Consider the following 22,018-nt stretch of genomic DNA (forward strand, 5'->3'; position numbering starts at 1 on the left):
GGCTATCAAGTCTGAAATTAAGATCTTGGCAGGGCTGTGTCCTGGAGAGTGTGGGGAAGAAGTTCTTTCTATGTCTGTCTCTTGGTTTCCAGTGCCTTCCAGCAATCCAAGTCATCTCTTGGCTTGTATTGCTTATGTCTCTCTTATCTCTCCTCCCTTTTAAAGTATCCTTTCTTGTGTTCCTGAGAATGCCAAATAACCCTCTCCTCCTCTTATAAGAGTTAGAGTCCATATTAAACCCAGGATGACCTCACTGTGAGATCCATAATTTAATTAAATCTGCAAAGACCTTATTGCCAAATAAGGTCACATTCATGGGTACTGAAAATTAGGACTTGGATATACTTTTTGGGTAGTCACACTCAACCTGGTATAATGCCTAATTATTATCTGATATTGTTGTTTATGAAAGTGTGACAGAAGAGAAGTTTCAGTAATTTAACCTGCTGCAATTTAGTAACAGAATGCTCACCAGAGGGGTTCTGCTTCTGGCAAAGATGAAATAACTGAAGGCACATGAATCTTCACACAATAAAGAAATTTAACATGAGTAAAATATATAAAATATTGGGCCATAGGCAGGACAAGACTGTGATACCTGTTATAAAGGGAAACAAGTTGAGTCCTACAATTTTCCAGTTTTACTTCCTGGAGAGAGTTTGCAGGCTTTAGTGCAGTAAGGGGGAAAACAAACAGACCCCAGCAATCTTCCTGAGTAGACAGAGATAAGAATTTGGGAATGTCAAGGTAGGTACAGTAAGTAGGATTAAGTACTAAAAGTTGGGGAAGGGAGAGAGTGAGATCGAGAGATCCAGCAATATCCAGGGAGTTTCTCAAGTCTTCAGGTCGCTAAAGTGTTGGAGACGGGGCAAAGAACCAGAGAAAAGGTAAAAACAGGTGGGGAAAAAAAACCCCAAATGACCTAGAGTTTGGGAGATTTCTGGTTCACCACTGCCAAACAAAACAAAAAAACCAACCTCCCCCAATACGAAAAACCTAACAAAGAACAAAAAAATCAAATAGCGAAGCCACCAAAATTCTTATAGTATAAAAGGATCTGAGTATCAGAGTACATAAGAAGGGTAATAAGTTCTGAACTATAACTTAAAGATATTCTTCAGAGTATATGGTAAAAAAAAAAGTCACTTTTCCCCCCTATGTGTCTACACTGTGCTATGTTCTTGAGATATAAAGATTAATCAAACACCATTCACATTTCATAATAATTTAAACTATCAATTTGCCTATAAAGCTCATATAATTCTCAAATAAAGGGAGACAAAACAGCTTTCTATGTCAGAAAAACTTAGAGGTGAGTTTCATAATTCAGAACTTTATGGTATATGGGAAAGACAAACTTATAAACCCTTTAATTATGGAAGGTATGAATGAGTTAAGAGTACTTACAAGTACCTTGTTGGTAAGAGAAAAAGGAAAAATAGATCTCTTTTTTAGCTGTGTCACCTCACACTGGTCAGAATGGCCACCATCAAAATATCTACAAATAATAAATACTGGAGAGGATGTGGAGAGAAAGGAGCCCTCTGACACTTTTGGGAGAAATGCAAATTGGTGTACCCACTATGGAGAACAGTATGCTGCTGCTACTGCTGGTAAGTCGCTTGAGTCGTGTCCGACTCTGTGCAACCCCATACACGGCAATCCACCAGGCTCCCCCGTCCCTGGGATTCTCCAGGCAAGAACACTGGAGTGGGTTGCTATTTCCTTCTCCAATGCATGAAAGTGAAAAGTGAAAGTGAAGTCGCTCAGTCGTGTCCGACTCTAGCGACCCCATGGACTGCAGCCCACCAGGCTCCTCCATCCATGGGATTTTCCAGGCAGGAGTACTGGAGTGGGTTGCCATTGCCTTCTCCAGGAGAACAGTATGGAGATACCTTAAAAAAGTGAAAACAGAGCTACCATATGATCCAGCAATTCCACTGCTGAGCATATTTCCAGAAAAGATGAAAACTCTAATTTAAAAATATATACACAGCTCAATGTTTATAGCAGCACTGTTCACAATAGCCAAGGCATGGAAGCAACCTAAACATCTATCAACAGAGGAATGGATAAAGAAGATGTGGCACGTGTATACAATGGAATAGTACTCAGCCATTAAAAACAATGAGATAATGCCATTTTCAGCAACATGGATGGACATAGTCAATCCTAAGGGAAATCAGTCCTGAATATTCATTGGAAGGACTGATGCTGAAGCTGAAACTCTGATACTTGGACCACCTGATGTGAAGAACTGACTCACCGGAAAAGACCTTGATGCTGGGAAAGATTGAAGGCAGGAGAAGGCATCAACAGAGGATGAGATGGTTGGATAGCATCACCGACTTGATGGACATGAGTTTGAGCAAGCTCTGAGGGTTGGTGATGGACAGGGAAGTCTAGCATGCTGCAGTCCATGGGTTGCAAAGAGTCACATGACCGAGCAAATGAACTGAACTAGATGGACATAGAGATTATCAAATTAAGTGAAGTAAGTCAGACACAGAAAAACAAATATATAATATCACTTATATGTGTATCTAAAAATAATGATACAAATGAACTTTACAAAACAAAAACAGACTCAGACATAGAAAACAAACTATGGTTATGGTTATCAAAGGTGGGGAAGGGATAAACTCGATATATACATACTACTATACATAAACTCAGAGAAGGCAATGGCACCCCACTCCAGTACTCTTGCCTGGAAAATCCATGGACAGAGGAGCCTGGTAGGCTGCAGTCCATGGGGTCACTAGAGTCGGACACGACTGAGCGATTTCACTTTCACTTTTCACTTTCATGCATTGGAGAAGGAAATGGCAACCCACTCCAGTGTTCTTGCCTGGAGAATCCCAGGGACGGGAAGCCTGGTGGGCTGCCATCTACGGGGTCGCACAGAGTCGGACACGACTAAATCGACGCAGCAGCAGCAGCAGCATACATAAACTAGATAACTAATAAGAACCGATTGTATAGCACAGGCAACTCTAGACAATACTCTGTAATGACCTGCATGGGAAAAGAAGCAAAAAAGAATGAATATATGACTGAGTCACTCTGCTGTACACCTGAAACTAACACGATGTTGTAAATCAACTCTACTCCAATATAATTTTTTTAAAGAAGAAAGAAAGGCATATAAAAAAGAAAAAATAGCCAGTGTCTTGGAAGACTCTATGAGGTTCTCCAGAAAACCATGTGGAGTGCTGTATTTGTGACTTATACCTGTAATAAGTAGTAAGTTGGGGTCAGGCTTGCAGCCTGCTGTCTCCACACATGAAACAATTTTCACCTTTCTCTCCAGTTCATTTCCAGTGATTTGTTTCACTGGATCTTGCTGCAAAATATCCATTTGGAAGTTGGGATTTTTGTTTGGTTTCATGAGATCTTGTCAATATGAATTGTATTAGAGATTTTATTATTAAAGAAAGAAAGAGTCAGTTTGCAGAATCTGAAGTGGCTACTTCAGATTGGCCACTAAAATACACTAGATAATTAATAAGAACCTAATGTATAGCACAGGCGACTCTAGTCAACACTCTGTAATGGTCTGTATGGGAAAAGAAGCAAAAAAGAATGAATATATGACTGCAAATAGATGTGGCCACTACCTGGAGATGATTCAACATATGGAAATTAAGTGTTTGAACCAAAAATAATAATACAATGCCCAGTTATTATTATTGTTATTTTTTTGCTAAAAATACCACTTAAATGGAATGGTTTTAAGCATTTTGTTTTTTTCTCCCCCAAATCTTCATAAAATTAAATGAATACCTGTTTTTTAAAAATAACTTTTCTCTCTTCCTCTAGAGGTAGAAGACAATATTCTTTATTTTGTAAGAACTTAGTACTTTGAAATCCTTTAAATATCAAGGTATAAGTCACAGATTCAAAAGAATTTAGAGTTCAGGTGTGATAAGAATCACCAAGAGCACTTGTAAAAAGTGCACATTCATACTTTGCAGCCCCAGAGATAGTAATCCATTAGGCCATTGTAGGAAACCCAAGAGTATGCATTTTTTTTTCAACATGCAGAAAATGGAAGTGATCTGGTTTAAGCAGCTTAGTGTTTTGCAGCTCCTCAAAAGAGAACATTAAAGAATGGGAATGGACTCAAAGAGTAGCTAAGAAGTCTTTTTAATTACACTGTTAATTTAAAACAGTGAATTTCTGGAGCAGGATACATCACACACTAAATATAATAATTCCAAATGTTAGTCATTTTTGCTTTTGTTGTTATTTTGAATACACACATATGCTTTCTTCCACTAGGGAAAATAATTGAGAGTGAATTATAATTGTTTGAGATCAAGAAAAATTGTTCAAAAATGGCTAGAACATGAAAGAAATCAGATTCGAAGGGTACATTATATATGATCCCATTTATATGAAATTTTAGAATAGGCAAAAAGCAATCTAGAATGACAGAAAACAGATCATTCGTGGCCTGGAGCATAACGTTAGCTCCAAAGAGGCAGAAGGGAACTTTTGGGGTTGCTGGAAATGTTCTGTGTGTAGTGTGTAGTGGTGCTTATATGGGTGTGTATTTGCTAAAGCTCAAATAGCACTGGTCACTTAAAATGGGAGAATTTTATTGGATGCAAATTATACCTCATTAAAGTTAATAAACAGACTGTAAGATATTTGTGTGTGTGTGTGTGTGTGTGTGTGTGTATGTGTGTGTATGTGTTTTTAATGAGGCCAAATTTCTGAAACAAGTATGTTCGGTAGCTCACAGGATCTCAAGCAGGACCATGGAACTAGGCTTAGATCCTACTGCACGGAGGCCATGAAAGTGAGTTTCTGGCATCCACCTTTAGGAGGTGGGATTCCCAAGCTGGAAATTTTCCCAACTGTCTTGATTTTTGCTGCTTTTATTTGTGTGTACCTGTGTGTATGCATTCTTGTTTTGAAGTTTTAACCAACACCAAAAAGGATAAAGATGAAAGTAACATTCCTCCACACTCTCTTTGCCTAGTTTTAATTACTTCAACATTTAGACATATGCTTCTGAACTATTTTGCTGTTGATTCTTTAACACATATTAACGAACACATAGATAATTCATTGCCATAAAAAGTAGAGTATTACAGGTAATGCTCAAGGTTACCTTGATCCAGTGTTGCCATTTTAATCTCATTTATCCTCATTAAAAGCAAACCTTATGAGTTTGGGGTACATGTTTTTCTAACATGTTGCATACATATGAATTTATAGAAAATATACATATTACTTTGATTTTTACAGTTTTTTAAAAATGGTATCACAATACTGTGTACATGGTTCTACAACTCATCTTTTTACTGAGTGTGTTTTTCAGAAGCTCTCCCAATATTGATACACACACGGCTAAGAGGTAGCAACTCTATCAGTACAAATAAATGGGTATAACAGGACTAAAAGAAGATTTGGTAGTTCAGAGGAAATGCTATATTATTCATTCTTTAACACCTGTTAGGGAATTTTAGTAATCAGGCATTTTTGTTGTGATAGTAGAAAAGTCTTACTCAGGATGCCAGTCTCACTGGGAATAAGTGCTGCCTCTCTGCACAAAGAGACAGAAAGCAAAGACAAAGTTAATGCAAACACAAGAATCTGACCAAACTAAGCCCCAGACTTCAAAAGACATGGGCGTTAACTTCCTAAGGCAAGCAAAGAAAGTGGAGATCTACAATTGCCCATTTAGACTAGTCTCTACCTAAAAAGGTGCTGGCTTGGTAAGCATTTTGAAAAAGCTTCTTTTCTCTAACTTTTACTAACACTACTCTCACTAACGCTATAGGCACTGCCTGATAGCAGAGACTATACAGTGGTAATGGGATTTTTTTTTTCTTTCATTTTTCCTCTGCAACTGCTTTACTTCACATTTAAAATTTTGCATACAAATTTGCAACCTCAACTAAAAAGTAATTCAATGCCATTAATATAAAAAAAATTAAATATATTTAAATGAGAAAAATAGTTTTGCTTCATATCAATTTATTCAAAGCTATCAGTATAGTTAGTGACATTTCAGGTTAAAATTAAATGAGATTTTGGAAGATGTTAATCAAATATTTATTTATATTTGCAATTCAACAATTAAGCAGTGTCATTTTTAAATTGTACTCATAGACAGGTATAAGTTGGGTTGTGGGGGAGTGGTAAGGGAAGCGGTTCTTACAATGTATTCTCTAATCTACAGACACAGGCTTTTTCCCTCAAACAAGATGTAATAATAGCTGAGAATTATAAAATGTTTTCCAAGTGCCAGACAATCATGAAAATATAGATTTTCACTAATTTGGACTTCCTGGTAACCATGTGAGATGGATACTAGCAAGAGCCCCAGTTTACAGATGAGGAATCTGACTAGAACATTTATCCAAAGTCACACAATTAAGATGAAGTAGAGGTGAGATTTAAACCCACACAGATCGGCTAGGGAGTCACATACATTTTGCCCCTCCAAGTAGCAAAGTAATGTGATATCATCAAGTGGGAGTGGGTGAAACTTATACTGCACTATTTCAGTTTTTTTTTATACTATTATTTTAAGAGTTTGGGAACCATTGTAATAAACACTGTAATAGCCGTTCCATTTCAGTTTTCTTAAAGACAATTATCATGTTCTGTGATTTTCTTTGACCTAGTGTAAACTACCATTTAAAAATTAAAGAAAACCACTGGTTAGAAGAGAGGTTTTAGAAAAAATATATTTCAGAAAAAAATTAAATTGTACATCTAATGGAGTGTATTGGTTCCTTAAAATTCTCACTGTGATAAGCTACAACCCTGCTTCAGCAATTCTAGAATTTCTCCACAAGTTAGAGTACATACATATATGGGTGTATATTCATGGGTATGTAATAAGCTAGAATCTTGCTTCAGCAATTCTAGATTTTACCCCCAATTTATAGTAGAACATTCATATATGCATGTGTATTTACGGGTGTATACTTGTAAACATACGTATATGTGTTACACACATATTCTCAACAGTGGGAAGTTTTTGCTCTCTAAGGATGGATTTTATCTGGAGATATCAAAGGCATTTTGAGCTAACTGGGTGGGTGATTGAGAATCGGGCAACATTAATTTGAAGTAAAAATAAGTCTGGGCTGAAAATAATGAAATGGCTTTTTTAACATTCACTTGCCAACTCTGACATTTATTTTTTCTCACAAAGGCTCCAGATATCTTTGGATCCTAATTCCGTCATAATATAAGTCTTCTTCCTGCTCCATCCCCCACATTTTTATGCCTGTCTTCATGAATGAGGCTCATATTTTGGAAATGTGGACACATACAAAATTCTTTACATACGAATGCCACACTGTTTGCTAGGTTATATACCAGTAAACACATATTGTGGTCAAAGCAGCATCTTCAGATACAATGAGGTCAAGTCCTACTTTCATAAACAGTTCATTAGAAGAACTTCTCATTTTTACGCTTGACTGAAAGCTGGTTTTCCTTCAGTGTCACATTTGTGGGAAAGAAAATCATTTACCCTAATCCAGGACGGATGAAGATCCACTTGCTGTGTGAGCATGAACTCTATTTTCAGCACAATCTCTTGTGTCCAGGAGAGAAGTGTTCTCAAGTACCGCTGCCATCTGCTGGCCTTGTGGTTGTCAAATTTTAGAAAAAGCTGTGCATAAGGCTCCAGTCAAGATGATGCAAAATGCAAGCATCATCAGCAGGTAGTTTTTTCGACCCTGAGTAATAAAAAGAATAACTGTTATTAAGAAGACCTGAATCAAATATATAAAAAGCACAAACTCTCAAGATTTCTGTGGACCTTACTAACCATCTGGTCTACCTCCTGTATGCTTTTCCATTATCCCTCTGTATGAATCTTCCAGGTTCTCAGGTCCTCTGTCATTACCCATTCAATAAATACATGTGCACTCCTACTATCCATCCACATGTTCTGGGATTAAAATGGTAAGCAAAATGTGCCCCTATTCAGTGACTCGTGTAATGTGGGAGATGGGAATGAGTAACAAGCAAACAGCAGTGGCTGTTGTGAGTGCATCACAACAAAATCTTAAGGAGGCAGATCTAGAGTTGAGTTGAGCTCCTAAGTATCAGTGAATTGGGGGAAGAGGAGGGCAGCAAAATCTCAAATACAGATTTTGAGTAGAAGGAATGTGTGTGCAAAGCTCTGTTGTAAGAGAAACATGGTACTTTCCAGGGACTGAAAGAAGGTCTGAGAGGGTGCAGCAGTGAATTAAGTGTGGCTTGATGAGGCTGGAGGCTATGCATATGCCTGAGCAGGAGGTATCTTAGAGGCCGTGTTATACTTTGGATTTACTTTTCAAGCAATGGGAAGACATGAGAGGAACAGGCAGAGCCAAGTATATTGAAAAGACAGGCTTGCATTTTGTAAAGCCCACACTTTTGCAGATGATGAACAGATTGGAGGGGGCCAGAGTGGATGCAAGGGGACTAGTGAGGAGGTGACCGCAGTCCTCCTGGGAAGAGAGGATGAAGTGCAGATGGAGAGACAGAGACCAAGCTAAAGGGCAAGGGAGAAATAGAAACAAAGATGACTCCCCCAGCTACATGTGGGTGCACTGGTCTTAAAGATGGAACCACGGAGGATGCCAGCCAATCTTTATATGAATAAACATATACCACTCTGTGTTCAGTAGAATACTGTATTTCTCACAAGTTCCATCTCTAAGAGTTCAGATAGATCGATTCTAATTTCTCTCCCACAAGATAAACCCTCAGACACAGGAAAATAAATGTGCTATATCCCTGAAGCATTTTTTTCCTTGGTCAATATTTTAGCTCCTCTGACCATCCTTCATAGGGAACAATTTGAAGCTCCCACATAGTCCTGGCTGTTCTCCTCTGAATGATTGCCAGGCTAAACAGTCTATATGATTGGGTTTAAATGTAGACCCAATACTCTGAGGCAAGTGGAACAAGATCTCAATTACACTGAGATCTCCTGGTAGTCAAATCATATGATACTATTATCAGCTTTTAGTAAAACTAATGACAATTAATATATAACCAAAATGTCAAAAATGTATATCCCCATTTTTCATGTGAATAAAGAATTGGGTTAGAGTAGGTGATTCTGCATCTATCTGATGACCAGAGTGGTCTTTTTAAGTTGGATTTGGCTGGCTTAATTGATTCACTGCCAGCACAAACTCTGCAAAAGTCACTCTGGTATAAGTTCCACAAGTGAAAGACAGCATAAAACCTTGCCAAGCACAGGGCAGCTAATTTACTCACACTCACATACAACACACAGAGACACATAAACACACACACACTCCTGAAGGCTTTAAGGTTTCCTGACAACTTTTTCTTAAAGGCTGCAGCCTTTGCCTAGATACCAGTATTGGTGCAGAGCAGGCACTCAATAAATATTTGTTCAAAGAGTCAATACACTCAATTTCCAAATGTGCTGTGTGAATTAAACAACTGATGAGATCATTGACATAAAGAAAAACAATATATGGGGTCTCAGTTATCAGCACTTTACAACCAAATTATGTGAATATGTTGTAAGCTCTATGTTTTATTGTCTTTGGAGACAGTAGAACAATGTTCTCAGGGACTAAAATTTTTTTCCCTTTTAAGGTTAAGAATCTGAGCAAACTTCCTAGTCTCCTAGAGAAAAAGACCAATTATATTTGGGCAAAAGCAATAGTTTTACTTTGTCAAAGGTGAATGCTAACTCTTAGAAAGAGCACGCTAACAATCTCCCCAAAGCAAAAAGTGTTTAATGTGGATTTCTGAGACAGCTAGTAAAATGACAAATCATCTCATTCTTTATCTGGAAGTCACTATTGACTTGTAAATTGTTACCACAATTCCCTGCATTGGGATTACTGTGGACATTCTGACTAAAGTGTGTTGCTAAAAATATACTGGCGGTCTAGCTTAAAATAGCTAAATATGAGATTCTAAAACAAATTTTCCAAAGAGGAACAGATATTAGATATAAAAGAATGTCACAAGGGCAAAGCGTCCAACCAAAGCACTAATGGCATTGAAATGAAATAAAATCTTTAAACTCTTCCACACAGTGCTCGGATCTCCGATTAAGTCCTCACTGCTGTAGGTTGTGGACTTTTAAATATGTGTCTTCCAGGACTGCTTCAAGACATAGCTGACAGGACCTACAAGTCACAAACGTGAAACGTTTTGCTGATAAGGACCTACTCTACAGCATGGGGAACTCCACTCAATACGCAATGACCCATATGGGAAAAGAATCTAAAACAGGGCCAATATATGTAGATGTATAACTGATTTAATTTGCTGCACAGCAGAAACTAATAGAACGTCATAAATCAACTATACCTTAATAAAAACTTTTTAAAAAATTGCTTTTTTTTCCCCTCCAGGGTTTTGTTTTTAAGAAAAATAATTTAAAAAATTCAAATAGGATGTTGGTTTCAGTGTCTAGTTAAACTCTTAAACTCATTGGCATATAAAGTGTTTAAAACTGTCCTTTAGGTCATCTGGCAAGAGGCCGTTAGGCATTTGCTTTGAATGATAAGTACACTGGACACTCCTTAAGTTCTGCTTGTAGACAGATTTGTAAGGTGTTTTAACTAGAGTTAAAAGGTCAACAAAACTCATTGAGCTTTCAGCTGTAGCCCTCCAGGCTCCTCTGTCCATGGGATTTCCCAGGCAAGAATACTGGAATGGGTTGCCATTTCCTTCTCCAAGGGATCTTCCCAACACAGAGATTGAACCCATGTCTCCTGCTTGGCAGGCAGATTCTTTAGGACTGAGCTATCAGGGAAGCCCAAAAGGTCAACAAAATTTGCTGTGTTTTCAGCTTTGCCTTCCCTCTCTTTATTTGGATACATACTTGGCCAAACTCAAGCACTCGCTTGCACATCTATAGATGGAACACCCTGGGATTTTATTGGAATTACACTGATGGTGAATGGAGATGCTGTCCAATAACAACAGGGAGCTGTTCTATCAGGGATATGGTGAGTTGCTCATTTGTTATGACAATCTTTGATGTTCTGGAGTATAGGAAATTATTTCTTAAATTCAGCACATTTCTTGCAATTTTCTTACATTTTTATCATTTTTGTTGGTATGAATAGCATTTATTTTTTTTCTTTTTAATTGGTTCTTGATGGCATATTGGAAAGTTACTAATTTAATATTTATATTTCAGTGCCTTACAAAGTGATCTTATTGGTTCTCCAGATTTTCAGCTGATTTTTTTTAAATTTAAAGAAGAGAATATTATATGCAAACAATATTTTTCCTTATTTTTCTCATGTCTTAATTTTATCTTAGCCCATTGGCTATGATCTCCAGAAAATACTGAGTAACAGCAATGATGGAAAGATCTTTGACTTATAGAGAACTCATATTTTTTCAGTTCTATTGAGATATAATTGACAGAGAATGCTTATGTTTCACTTTAGTTATGTATTTACATAGTTTTTGATAGACATCTTATATCAGTTAAACTTCCTCTTATATCCTATTCCTCCTATTGTTAAAGGTTGTTCTCTCAATTAAAAACTGGTTTTTAATTTTAGTAAATACTTATTGAATATATACTATTACACAGTTTCTTTTCTATCTAAAAAGAGTACAATAAATTACATTATACATAATATGATCCATTACTGCATTCCTGAATTAAACCCTACTTGGTCATGTTTTATCATTTTTAAAAGCCCCTCCTCTAATTGGTCTGAGCTTTTTTTCCAGGTATCTTAAAAAGTCATTTTGTCTTTTATGTGTCTCTTTAAAAGACTCTCAAGAATTAACAGTAGGCCCAATGGTTAGGTATTCTCTTGTTCAAGTAAGTTCCTCTATCTAGGGAAGAAGATTTTAATTCAGTACTGTTATACTGTAAAATAATTTTTACATGCTTCATAATAAATCTATTCTTAGTTTATGTTTATTTATACATACAGTTGTAAATAGGCTTGTGATTTTCTAAGGTTTCAGCATGTTATGCTGAATAATATCCAGTTCTTAAATAGGATTCATTATCCTTCATGAAGCAGATGAAATATTTGTGAAGAGATTTAGAGTGTGCTTTGGCATAAAATTATTTTTTTGTGTGGAAAGCAATCCTAACTAAAATAAGTAAAAAACATATTCAAAAGAATAACATCTATAAATGTTTTAAGTTGTCTTGTAAATTTAAAAACACAGCAATCAAGATTGTGATCCAAATATCTTCTAAACAAATTACTTCTTTAACCTGAAAATCTTACTTGTATTAACATCTTACGACTTTCTAAGTCAACACATTTCATTTGAAATGAATGAAATGACGTTTTAAACCTAAAACTGAGTAATCATTTTAAGAATTTTCCAAGGACATGTTCACCTTATGGCTCCCAGAGGTTAGCAACGTCAGATCTTCTTAAAGAGACGAATTATTTGCTTCTTGTTAAGGCAAAAAATATTATATCCATAATGCCTTGACAGTGTCTCTAATTTATATTGTTTTCAGTAAAAACTACTACAAAATACCATTCACACAGCCTCAATTGAAGGCTTTTGCCACAAATAAAGGTAAAGGGGGAAAAAATCTTAAAAACAATGTTTAATGAAAACACACACACACACACATCCTAGAACTACTTTTAAGTCACCATCATTTACACTTGAGAGGGTGTTCTCCTATAAAGATGCTGGTTGGATGTGGAGGAGTTTGGAAAGCATGAGATTCAACAACAACAAAAAATCTATTCTCAAATTCCATCTGCCTCAAGGATGTTTTAATTTTGGGGGTAAAAATTTTCATCTTGTTTATCTAACATTTTTCACTAGATAAAATTTCTATCTATCTGATTTTATTGGATGATTTAACCAAAATGTCTTAAGGGAAAATAAAGTCAACTAAAGCATTTTTCCTCTAAGGTTGGGGTGGAGAAAAACATACCCATAATAATTATCATATGGTTAGTATTTTCTTTTCTAATTAGAGATGATAACACTTTGAATATCTGACCTGTCAAATTCATTCACATGTTTTCTGCCCTGGGCTTTGGTGTTGCAGTTTTCAGAAATAACACATACTATTAAATATGTTTCTTGACTGGATCTGCACCTTTTATGTACATACCTGTATTTCCTTAAACATGAAGACACCCCACATTGTAGCTATAAATCCTGGACCCTTAAATTTAAAAAAAAATTTATTAAATTGGCTATTTTTCTGTGACTGTACTCTATACAAATACAGTAAGTTGGAGAGCTGACCTGACACTTATCAAATAAATTTTGATTTTAAATCAATATAATAACATTGTCAGGAAAAACTATTCATAATCTCAATTCAAACTCAACATTAAATTAAACTAAGCAGCATTAGGAGAAAAACGAAGACTTTTTCCCTTTTTTTTCTTTATGGTTTTCATTTTTATTTTTTTGATGGTGATAGAATATTGTGTGCCATAGAATGTTTTTCTTCAATGTGATTTATAACAAAATATTTTCATAAGCAAATAGATAATCTTTTTCACTAGTTCCTCAAGATACTAGAAATGGGCTTAATAGGAACAAGTGTATGAATAAACATAACTTCCTTTAGCATGAGATAATTTCAAAACTGAAGAAATTCTAATATGTTATTTTGGACTTGAAATATAGCATGTACTTTAAAGTTTTCCTTAACTGGAGAAGGAAATGGCAATCCACTCCAGTATTCTTGCCTGGAGAATTCCATGGACACAGGAGCCTGGGCAGGTACAGTCCATGGGTTTGCAAAAGAGTAGGACACGACTCAGCAATTAACACTTCAACTGATATTACTGGACAGTAATCAGCTATATCTGACATTTCACTCTAATGAATGCTAAAGATAGTATTATGGCAAGATGGAAAAATCATGATGGAAAAATAAACAGTGGGTTAGTGAGCAGGAAAAAAAGACAGGAATGAAATAATATAGGACAAAAGAGAAGAAACGAGACGGAAAAAAGATTTGCAATTTGAAAATTTTAAGCTCTTAAAGCATTTATTATTATTATTATTATTGTTTTTTTTTGCTGAGAAAGGAAAACATTGTAACTTAGATCAATTGCTGTCTTTGTGAAAGAGATGTATCAGCATTCTGATGATTCCTTTTCAAGTCCTGCACAAACTCTGGAAGAGTTCCAAATAAACAATCCCAGCCTGTTTCCCCGTTTCCCAGTTGTACATGACTGGATCAGCAGAGCTGGACTCCACTCCTGACGGGTAAGCCAAGCAATGGGAACACATTACTTTCTGTTTATCAGGTTCCAGAAAAGTCAAGATCCAAAGAGCCAGAGAAATAGGTCAAAGGAACTGTCTTCCACCAATGATGTATGGTCTTAAGCCTCAAAAATCCAAACCAAACAAGAAACACCTGGGCCCTTTAGCAATTCCACACTGACTTTGGGCAGGATGGGAGGAAACAATAGCACAGGGCACAAAATATTAATGTTATCATGCCAATCGCACTTTATCCTCTTCAATCTGGAAACTCGTTTCCCTTTCAGAGTACGTGGGCGAAGACTATACCAAGAGGTACCGTTGACCTCTGCAGGTTTTTGGCTGATGATTTTTTAAATATGAGTTTGGACGTGGCTTAAGGGTTATTGCAAGGAGCAATGTAGTGCTTTGCTAGAAGTAATCCAAGCAGAAGTCAATGTGCCTGGCTCAGTTCAGGCAAAGGAGATCCGAGTAAGGCTGTTGTTCAGTCCCTAAGTCACATCCGAATCTTTGTGAGTAGGGAGGGCATCTTAAACAAAAGAGACAACTGTTTTGGCATTGGGATCATGCATTTTTCTGTTGTAAATTAACACAAATTACTGAAACTCCAGTACTTTGGCCACCTCATACCAAGAGTTGACTCATTGGAAAAGACTGATGCTGGGAGGGATTGGGGGCAAGAGGAGAAGGGGACAACAGAGGATGAGATGGCAGGATGGCATCACGGACTCGATGGACGTGAGTCTGAGTGAACTCTGGGAGTTGGTGATGGACAGGGAGGCCTGGCGTGCTGCAATTCATGAGGTCGCAAAGAGTCGGACACTACTGAGAGACTGAACTGAACTGACACATTTATAAATTGACCTTTGAAAAGAAGGTGAGCTGGAGCCATCTGGAGAGGCTGACCCTTCTGGAGAAGCTGAGTTGGCTGTTAAGCTCCTTGAGGAAGACTGGAAAGAGAGCCCCTTGTCCTGCTACATGGGCTTTTCTTCTTTCTTCACCTTTTTGCTTTTTAATTGAATATTTGCCAAGGAAAAGCAAATAATGCTTTCAAGGAACTCCCGGTTTAGTCACCAATGGATTCTAACAGTGGAAATACATGTCCTTGGGAGGAAAAGTATGCTGCTGGGATGTGAAAAATGTACTCTTGATGAAACAAGATTAGCCAGATCCATACTTCTTAAAGCTGGGTGGTGGGTATGGTTGAAATTTTCCATCAAAAAGTTAAACTTAAAGCAAATCTAGCTCTATGATGAAAATAAAGAAGAAAGTAAGATCCTGGAGGTTATGGCTGACCTTTTTCTTCATGCAGATAAGGCCATCTTTGAACTGAATAATGACAATGAAATCAAGCAAGAGTCCAGTAGCAGTAAAGATCTAGGCCCTCACCTCCCAGAGATACCTGTCCCTTCCAGGAGACAATCCTCAGGCACCAGAGGAAGCCACACCAGGGGGGTGAGTTGCCTGCTTCCATCACAGTGGTCAAGAGTCATCCTTCTGACAGGTCAGTCTCCAGATGCCACAGAGACCACTCCCACCGGCCCTCCACCCACGCCCACCTGCCTCAGCAATGTATTTGCATTGCATTTGGCTGTCATGTCTTGCCCTAAGTCTTCACTGTAATTTAACACAAGAAAGAATAGTAGGAAAATCATATCTATCTACTATAAATTTTTTGTGAAGAATATTATTATTATTGTTCCATGTCTCCTATACAGGACCCACAGGATAAATTCTATTAAGACTTAAATTCAGTATTTTTAAAAGAACCAAAAAAAAATTAGTGTTAGAAAATAGTCTTTTCTGAGGAAATAATGTTACCAGTCAAAAAGAATTAACTATCTCACTGTCTCACCCACTTCTGCAAGCACAAAGCAAAACAATGTGTAAAAAAAAAAATGCTTAATCACATGACTGTTTACCCTCTGTGTGACTTGTGTGACTTAATTGTATCTGTGTGTTTTACAGAAAGTTGCCTCAAACTCATTTTGAAGAATCCACATTTGTTCAAGAAGATAGCTTGATTGAATGACAAAATCACTGTCATATGACCAAGTTTAAGTTTGATGTGATTAATGACTTACCTATTTCAATACATGTCATTCTTCCTTATATAGTGGGATACGACTGTCATGCAACATTTGCATCCCTAGTCGAGGTGCATACCACATTGTATACTTTGCTCTACAAATTTAGTTTAAATTTGTTTAATTTCATTTAGTTTTAAGTATTTCACTGATAAGTTTTACATCCCATTGCCCATTACTATTTTTCCTGTTATATTGGTCAATTCTTGCACTATATATCTTTGAAAAAATGAAAAACAAACACTTTTTGGGGAAAAATTCAGGTTTTTACCACTCCAATGATGAGGACTTAAACTATTCCTTATAATCTGCTCAATTTTGATAACATTTTCCCTCAGTACAGATTAAGAATGTCAAAATGTGAGTCCTTTAAGTTAAAAAAACCCCAAACCTTTATCATGTGAATTTAATTGTACACTAAAGCTATTTTATGAACACAGTAGAACTGTCAAAAATATGCTATTTGAAACCCAGATTCCTATTAAAATTGAAGGATGTTTCAAACTTTTATGTAGTTGTATTTTAGACTAGACAATGTATTTTAAAAATTCAGTTTTGTATGCTTGCACAGGTGTGTGGCTAAAATGTTTCAGGCAAATTTTATTTGTGATTATGATTTAGGAAGCAGGGGAGGCAGGTAATCAACTGAACAATCTAAGATACCAAGAGTAGAAATAAGAGCAATTAATTCGTGTGTAGGCATGTCAGTCCTGGCACCATAAGGAACCTAAAACATTTTAAATTGGATTTTATACTGAAGGCAGAAAGCAGTCCTGTGTACAGTAAACTCCATACTAAGAAGCTTTGAGATGTCCATGTGGCTGTGTCCCTTCAGATGATGCTCTTAGCTACTGTCTCAACTTTCTCATCTGCAAATTGGGGACAATCCTATCAATACTAGTCCTATCTACATCAAAAGAAACATTTTTGTTTTTCTGTTACCTGACTATGTGCTACCTGTCTGGCACTCAAAAATATCAGATGAAGCAAATTACATTATGAATGCATGAGAAATGGCACCATCAAGAGACAGTACTTTGCTTCAGCACTTTCTGAAAACCTTCTTTAAAACACTGACACACACTATGAAGAGGGGCTAAAGTACTCTCTGTCTCACAAGGATGCCATGAGATTCAAGTGTGACAATATACACAAAAGCATTTTTATATCTATAAACTATTACATAGAGATAAATATTGTTATCAGTCAGATTCCCAGGTGACTCAGTGGTAAAGAATCTGCCTGCCAATGCATGAGACACAAGAGAAGTGGGTTTGGTCCCTGGGTCAAGAAGATCCCTTGGAGGAGGAAATGCAAACCACTCCAGTATTCTTGCTGGGAAAATCCCATGGACAGAGGAGCCTGGTGGGCTACAGTCCATGGGGTCGCGGAGTCTGATACAACTGAGTCACTGAGCACACACATTCCTATTAATAGCAAATTACAATGTATCCCAAAAGAAATTAGGCAAAATGACCAAACAAAAACTGCAAAGGCATCAAAGATGAACAGACTTGTTAAAATGAAGTTAGCAACATTCCCTTAGCAATCAAGGACAAGAGACTACAGGGGTCAGTTTATCCACATGCATCTGTTATGTTGACTGTACTCCTGAAAAATCAAACTCCATGACAGACTTCAGTGATTCACTAAGAAAGCTTCAGAAAAGTGTGATTTACATTTGGAAAACAAAAATTTGGAAATGCAATACAGCTACTTACGGCAGTGATGATTGGAAAACTGACCACAGCACTGAGAGAGCGGTTCGCTATGAACCAACAGCAGGTGGCGATCGCCCAGAGGACTCCGGACAGGAACCCTGAAACACAGACGAGTTCGCCAACCACATACCTCTCCAGAAAAGTCCACACTCCCAGCGGAACGACTACTAAAGTGAACACATCACACACTCTTATTAACACCGACAGCCAACATGGGTTTTTGAGTCATGTTTATGACCATTTGGAAAACAAATCATTTCTCTTTTTGTGACTGCACTAGGTGTAAGGATCACCTTTTACCTTATTGACATTAAATCAAGTACCCAAAGTAATAGGTGCAGTAAAGATTGGATAATGGAGTGGGACCCAGGGAAGGTACTGGGTCTGAATATTTTCTGAAAACACCATTTACTCTAAGCCATGTATGTCAAACTATGTGAAATTCAGAATGATGCTTAAATAAGGGGGGGGGTGTAACTTGAAATCTGAATAAAAATACCAGCTTAAAATGTTCAGGGTACTTTAGCTAGACATTCAGTAAATATTCTACCATTCTTCCAAAACTGTATAGTGGGGTAGTGGCACTCTTTGGCTTAAATGAATCAAGCACTCAAAAGTGAATCTCTGATACATGCTTTGTTTTGTTCTTTAAAAAATTTTTACTTGTGGACCTACATTCCATATTGAATTATAGTAAATTTTTAAGTGAGAAATTATAGTTATATACAATGTATTTTTATAATTAACTTAAAGTATATTAATTTAAATCTTTAATGCATAATACATATTTAAATTGAATTATATATTTTTTATAATTTATGTATTTATAATTCTTATTATATATAATTTCTCATTGTATATGTGTTGAGTATATATATATATATATGGGCTTATATGGGCTTCTCTGGTGGCTCAGATGGTAAAGAATCTGCCTGCAATGCAAGAGACATGGGTTTGATATATATACAATTATATATAACTTTCTTTTTATAATTTATATATTATTTATAATTCTTATTATATATAATTTCTCATTATATATGTGTGTATATACATACATATATGAGCATATATGGGCTTCCCTGATGGCTTAGATGGTAAAGAATCTGCCTAAAATGAAGAAGATCCATGTTCTATACATATATATACACACACATACATTACCATCAGTGCCTAATAGATTAAATTCAAAAGCATGTATATTTGACATAACTTTTTTACACTCTGAAATAATTTCTCCTAACTATCTGGAAAAAAATACTTATTTTCCCTAGTGACAATATAAAAATATGTGAAATTCAGAATGATGCTTAGCTAAGGGGGAAAAAAATCTGGAATTTGAATAAAGATACTAGCTAAAAATTTCAGGATATTTTAGCTAGACATTCAGTAAGAATTCTACCATTTTTACATCTACACATTATACCATTACTATAATGTCTGAATTATAGTAAACATTCTGTAGTATAAAATGGTGCAATGGTGTAGTGGTATGCTGCTGCTGCTGCTAAGTCGCTTCAGTCGTGTCCGACTCTGTGTGACCCCACAGACAGCAGCCCACCAGGCTCCCCCGTCCCTGGGATTCTCCAGGCAAGAACACTGGAGTGGGTTGCCATTTCCTTCTCCAATGCATGAAAGTGAAAAGTGAAAGTGAAGTCGCTCAGTCATGTCCGACTCTTAGTGACCCCATGGACTGCAGCCTACCAGACTCCTCCATCCATGGGATTTTCCAGGCAAGAGTACTGGAGTGGGGTGCCATTGCCTTCTCCGGTGTAATGGTATACTTTGGCTTAAATGAATCAGGCACTCAAAGCAAATCTCTGGCATATGCTTTATTTTGTTCTTTAAAAAATTTTACTTGTGAATCTATATTCCAAGTTGAATTATAGTAAACACCTAAATAAGTGAGAAATTATAATTCATCATATATATATGTGTGTGTATGTATATATATATATATAAAACCAACAATGCCTAACTGATCAAATCCAAAGCATGTTCATTTGACATACCTTTTTTAAACTCTAAAATAATTTCTCCTAAATTTTTGGAGAAAATGCTTATTTTCCCAAGTGACTGCAGATTTGTATTTGTGGATACCTTTAAGAATAAAAGAGCCCCAGCACTCTGACTTTTAATGTGTATCCTTAGTGAGGAAGAAATACTAAAGTCTCATGCTTATCACACAAGGTATTTCAGCAGAGGAAACAATCTCAGATTCACTGGTCCAGTTCTGGGTTTAGCATTAATGACTTGGCATTTCAAATACAGTTTCATAGTTTTTAAGTCCTCCATATTTGGTGGTGAACTGAACCAGAGCAATTGAGGGAAGGAACACACAGACACAGACACACACAGACACACAGACACACACAGACACACAGAATGGCTTCATTTCCAGAAGGTGAGTATTCAAGCTAAATTAATAGGGAATGATGCTTTCAAAGCGTAGGAAGATTTTTCTGTAGTAAAGATTCTTACCTGGCAAGACTGCTTCAGGATGTAGTTTAGGATTATTTTTCATGGCTACACAGTAGGCCAGAAAGTAGACTGTACTTGTGAGGAAGATGCCACTGAAGTGTGCAAAAACGTAGTCTAAATCTGGAAGTACAGATTATAAAAATCTCAAGCATATCATTTTAGTCATTTCAAATATATTTAGAGTTCTAAGAATAAAACAAGCTCACCAAAATTAACCTCAATTGTAAAGGAAGCATTCATTATATTTTATCATACTATTTTCCTGCATGCTATTTATAGAGAATTTTAATTAACATATTTAAAATATTAAGAAGTTGGTTACTATAATCAAATCTAAAAGGCTGGCTTTTATATTGTCTTGGAAAGCTAAGTAAGAAATGACAAACATTATGTGAATATAACATTAATATCTCATTTTTTAAGAATTAAGTATATTAAGTATTCAGACTTAATATTACTGATGGCTATAGAAACTAGCAAATCTCCTAACAGACGGTATTTAGGGGGTAGTATGTAAAGAACTTTGGCAGAGCTGATTTTATAGGTTGCATTGATCAATCTGGAAACCAGTGTCCAGGTTGCAGCTATACAGAAGGATATTCAGGAAGTTATTCCAGGGGATTTAATTATTTGTTATAAAACTAATTACATTGGGAAGTTAATACATAGATGGTGGCCCAAATTCTGAGAAACCCAACTCCACTGAGGAAAGCAGACGGTCCTTTTCCATAGAGATGGGTATAGCAGGTTCTTGGCCGGGAAGGTCACTTTGGGCCCAGTATTTCAACTAAATCTAGAGGATGAACCGCCATGCTTAGAGAGGAGAGCTTGAAAGTCAAAGGGCTTGTCTATTCTTCTGAGTCATATCATAACTCATCTGTCCCAAGACCATCACAAAAGGCAGCTTAATCTAACGATCAGAAACACAGACCACCTGGTGAGACTCCTGAATCCACCATTTGCTAACTTGGAGACTTAAGTAAATTAACTTATATCTCTCTGTTTCATCTTATTGTAAAACCAGGATAATAATGGTACCCAAACAGTAAAGCTGCTATGAGGGCCAATCAAGTTATTATTGTAATTAGAAGAGTGCCCAAGATACAGTATATAGTGTTTACGTGATCATTAAATAAATGAAATAAAAACTATGCCCCCTTGAATGAGTTTTGAATGAATCAAAATAAAGTGTGTTTCTATTAGACTACATTTGAGTTGCCATAAAAAGATCCCTTAGACCTGATTGTACTATTTATGTGAAGAGATTGTTAAGGACATTGTTCATTATGCTCCAGGACCAAGAACAACTGTGCTTCTGAACAATCAGTTGTTTTTATCTTGTGTTTGCTGAATTCTGGGACTGATCTGATTTCCTTTGTGGCTGTAAGAATCTTGGAGCCAAATTTATGACTCATTACTAGCAAGTGTACAAGTGTGGTGCAGTTTTTAAGACTCGTTCATGGTTCCATTTTGCTTGGTCATTCATTTTCCCTTCCCTCTTAATTTTTCCTAAGTGATTCTATTTTTATTAGT

General features: G+C 36.5%; 1 protein-coding gene across 8 annotated transcripts in view; it reads right to left on the bottom strand.

Moving 5' to 3' along the window:
- Positions 1-4,133: 4,133 nt before the first annotated feature.
- Positions 4,134-22,018, bottom strand: part of TMEM144 (transmembrane protein 144) — a 69,053-nt gene continuing 51,168 nt past the window's right edge. For 4 of the 8 annotated variants that reach the window (XM_024977206.2, XM_059875977.1, XM_005217620.5 and 1 more), the window contains exons 9-12: positions 20,486-20,605; positions 18,005-18,171; positions 13,085-13,138; positions 4,134-7,712 (exon numbers count right to left, since the gene is read on the bottom strand). In XM_024977206.2, coding sequence (XP_024832974.1) covers positions 7,629-7,712; positions 13,085-13,138; positions 18,005-18,171; positions 20,486-20,605 — 425 coding nt within the window. In that variant the 3' untranslated portion in view covers positions 4,134-7,628. 8 annotated transcript variants of the gene reach the window in all.

This window comes from Bos taurus, chromosome 17 (genome assembly GCF_002263795.3).
Source record: "Bos taurus isolate L1 Dominette 01449 registration number 42190680 breed Hereford chromosome 17, ARS-UCD2.0, whole genome shotgun sequence".
NCBI lineage: Eukaryota > Metazoa > Chordata > Mammalia > Artiodactyla > Bovidae > Bos > Bos taurus.